Source organism: Otolemur garnettii, unplaced genomic scaffold (assembly GCF_000181295.1).
Source record: "Otolemur garnettii isolate 467f Iridium unplaced genomic scaffold, OtoGar3 scaffold00029, whole genome shotgun sequence".
NCBI classification, from domain to species: Eukaryota; Metazoa; Chordata; class Mammalia; order Primates; family Galagidae; genus Otolemur; species Otolemur garnettii.
Genome location: NW_003852424.1, coordinates 13,254,250 through 13,258,127, shown reverse-complemented (window position 1 = coordinate 13,258,127; position 3,878 = coordinate 13,254,250). Strand labels below are relative to the sequence as shown.

At 57.7% G+C, this 3,878-nt stretch overlaps 1 protein-coding gene across 1 annotated transcript in view; it reads right to left on the bottom strand.

Moving 5' to 3' along the window:
• The window catches only part of HCN2 (hyperpolarization activated cyclic nucleotide gated potassium and sodium channel 2), a 31,351-nt gene extending 27,479 nt beyond the window's left edge, over positions 1 to 3,872 (bottom strand). Inside the window, exon 1 of the mRNA XM_003788829.2 lies at positions 3,373 to 3,872. Within this exon, the coding sequence (XP_003788877.2) occupies positions 3,373 to 3,518 (146 nt within the window). The 5' untranslated portion in view covers positions 3,519 to 3,872. The remainder of the gene's footprint in view (positions 1 to 3,372) is intronic.
• Positions 3,873 to 3,878: the final 6 nt, after the last annotated feature.

The following is a 3,878-nucleotide window of genomic DNA, read 5'->3' as shown; positions in this document are numbered from 1 at the left end:
GAGGGCCCGGGCTGGGGATTCGAACCCGCCACCTTAGGTGTATGTGGCTGGCGCCTTAGCCACTTGAGCCACAGGTGCCGAGCCAGTATGGGAGTCTTATAGAGGCCCCACTGCACCCCAGACTGGCAACATCTAAGCCCTTTTGTAAATATTAAGGCTGGCACAGTGGCTCATATCTGTTATTCCAGAACTTTGGGAGGCCAAGGCAAGAGGATCACTTGAGGCCAGAAGTTGGAGGGTGCAATGAACAATGATCATGCCATTGTACTCTAGCCTGGGCTACAAAGCAAGACCCTGTCTCTACATACATACATAGAAACATACATAAAATCTTTTTTTTTTTTTGTAGAGACAGTTTCACTTTGTTGCCCTCGGTAGAGTGCTGTGGTGTCATAGCTCACAGCAATCTCAAACTCTTGGGCTCAAGCGATTCTCTTGCCTCAGCCTCCCGAATAGCTGTAACTATAGATACCCACTACAACGCCCAGCTACTTTTAGAGATGGGGTCTTGCTCTTACTCAGGCTGGTCTTGAATCTGTAGGCCTACTTTGGCCTACCAGAGTGCTAGGATTACAGGCATGAGCCACTGCACCTGGCCAATAAAATAATTTTTGTTGAGACTCAGGTCTTACTCTGTCACCCTGGGTAGAGTGCCATGGCATTACAGCAAACTCAAACTCTTAAGCTCAAGAGATTCCCTTGCCTCTGCCTCCCATATAGCTGGGACTACAGGCACCTACCACAAGCATCGACTAGTTTTTCTTTCTTTTCCTTTTTTTTTTTGAGACAGTCTCACTTTATCACCCTTGGTAGAGTGCCGTGGCATCATACCTCACAGCAACCTTCAACTCCTGGGCTTAGGCGATTCTCTTGCCTCAGCCTCCTGAGTACCTGGGACTACAGGCACCCACCACAACACCCAGCTATTTTTTGTTACAGTTTGGCCAGAGCCAGGCTTGAACCCGCCACCCTCAGTATATGGGGCCAGCGCTCTACCCACTGAACCACAGGTACCGCTCTAGTTTTCCTATTTTTAGTAGAGATGAGATCTCACTCTTGCTTAGGCTGGTCTTGAAGTCCTCAGCTCAAGCAATCCACCCACCTTGGCCACCCAGAGTGCTAGAATTACAGGCATGAGCCACCTTGCCCAGACAAGTAAAATAAAATCTAACCACTTTGCTCTCCTAGTTCTAAAACAGATCAAACTTACCCAATCCCTGATTACTAACCTCCCGTTTTTCAATTTTTCTACCCAGCTGGGACCTTACAGCTCACATGGCCTCTCTGTATTTCAGAGCATGGATCAGAGCCCCAAGGTCCAACCTTCTCCCTCATCCACCCCAAGATCACTCCACCTGCTCCCACAAGTCTCACATTGCCCCTCTGCAGCCAAGAGGAAGTCCACAGCTGCCAGCCCCCAATGCCAATATTGCACCACCACTTGTGGGCTGGTACTGTGAGGGTGGGGAGGTGCTGTTGGCAGACATGCTGGAGGGGACCAAGAGGAGTGGGTGCTTTCTGCAGCTCCCTGCCTACCAGGTCTCTCGTGCCTCTGGCCAGCTGGCACTAGCTCCTCATTCAAAACGGGGCCAGGTATGGGTTGGCACCTGTGTCCCAAAGGAGTAGGGCCACCAGCCCTATATGCTGGAGGTGGTGGGTTCAAACCCAACCTTGGCAAAACTGCAAAAATAAATAAATAAATAAAGTGGGGCCAGGTAGACCAGTGAGCCCTGAAAAACCAGTCCATCCTTTCCCGTTGAGCCCATTTCAGATTAGAATACCAGGCTGAGACACTGGCCAGAGATCTCCCAACTAGAACCATCTGTAGGGAAATACTGAGGCCTCCCCCAAAAAACAGGGTAGGAAGATCCAGCAATCCTCCTGAGCCCCTCCTGGGCTCTCCCGCCCCTGGCCTCTCTTGAAATACAGACTATGGCTCAGAGCTGTGTTCACCTCTCAGGAAGGCCTTAGAATGGGGAATTGGAATTCCAGGCTTTCTTCCAGGCTCTTTCCCTAACTGTGTATCCTGGGCCTGTTCCCCAGTCAAGTGCTAGGGATGCAGAGGGGCCAAGGAAAGTAAACAGCCCTTGCCCAGCTCTGGGGATCCAGAGGTAAATGGGGACCTCGCTATGGGGGGCTCATGCCTGGGAAAGGAGAGATTAGGGTAAGGAAAAGAGCCCAGAATGCCAGCGCTCCGAGAGCGCTGTCCATGGTGCTGAAACCGCACACACCCGGAGCGCTGAGCTTAGGGTGGGGAGTGAGTCCCACGGACACATGTGGCACCTGCGCACAGCTCGCACCATTGCCTACTGATGCACCTCACACTGGGAGTGCACATGCTCGCGTGCACACACACCACTTCTTCCCAGGACACACAAATCAGACGTCCTACCAACATATACACACCCACTGACTCAGATACACCCTGAACAAGGGTGCACACATGCACACACACGCACCGCTGGAACACATACCAAGGACCCACCATGCAGACACACCCCTAGAAACACGCTTCCCCCTAGATCGTCAGGCTTACGCCCCCAGGACCCCTGTCCTCCTGCAGTCACACGCTCCTGTTCACGCACACATTTATGGCCTGCTGTGATGTCCACCGTTCAGTTTCGCCGGCCACACAACCCACGCACAGGAACCAGAACCCCAAACATGAGACCGTGGACCTGTGCCAGACCTTGCTCTCAGTCTTTCCAGGCATTAACCAGTTTAGTCCATATTAACAACTACACACCCACAGACACATGGGCGCACCACCCAGCGGCTCGGGTTGAGAGGCTCACAGAAGACACTGCCTGGGAACCACAGCACGCTCAGCGCCTCCTCTACGCAGGCAAACTAAGCCCCTGGACCCCGACGCAGCTCCCCCTGGCGCAGGTGGAGATAGAGCGACCCGCGTTTGCTTAACCCCTTCTCCATCAGCTTTTCTCGGGCGCGTCCTTTCCGGGCGCCCTTCCTTTCCCCCTCGCTACTGTTCCACCGCCTCCCGGGTGCCCACGTTCCCCTCTATTCGTCCTCTCTGCCCCACAGTACTCAGACGCTGGCCCTGCCGTCTGCGACCGGTGCCCACTCCACCCTCAGCATTGCAGGGCCGGGAATGTCAAAGTGCGTGGGAGGAGGCGCGCTAGGGTCACCCCAGGAATCCGCGCGCGCCCCCCAGAACCCTCCAAAGGGCGGAGCCTTGAGCGCCCAGGTCACTCAGGGGCGGGTCCCGGGCACGCCCTAGGTCACCGAGAAGCCCCCGAGGTCACCGTCCAGGAGCAAAGTCCCGCCCTCCCCAAAGCGCTCCAAGGACTGCCCCAGTGCTTGTCCTTTCGCGGGGCCCCCTCCGTGCCGGCCGGCCCCTCCCGGAGTAGGTACCTGAAGTCGCTGTACGGATGGATGATCCAGGCCCCCGCTGACTTAACACGCTCCTGCTCTCGCTCCACGGCCTTCTGGCTGCCAAACATCCGCAGCGAGAACTTGTTGACGCCAGGCTGCAGGAGCGCGCCGAATTGGCGCTGCATGAAACTGGCCTGGCTGCCGCGCGGCTCCCCGGCCGGGCCCGCCTCCTCGCTGCCCGCTTCATCCGCCGGCGCTGGCCCAGCGCCCGGCCCCGGCGCGGGCCCGGCGGCCGCACCGCGGCACGAGAACGACACCTTGGGCCCCCGCACCGGGCCCTCCGGACCCGCTGGGCTGCACTGCGGCTCGCCGCGCCCGCACTCGCCATTTGGGCTGCCCTTGGCTGTGCTCGCGGCGCCCGGGGTGCCCGGGCGGCCGCACGAGCTGTCGCGGCTGCGGAGCCGGGCCCGCGGGCCGCACTCGTCGGTCGCCTCGGGGGGCGCCGCCTCGGTCCGGGGCGGCTGTTGTGGGGGCGCGGGCGCGGG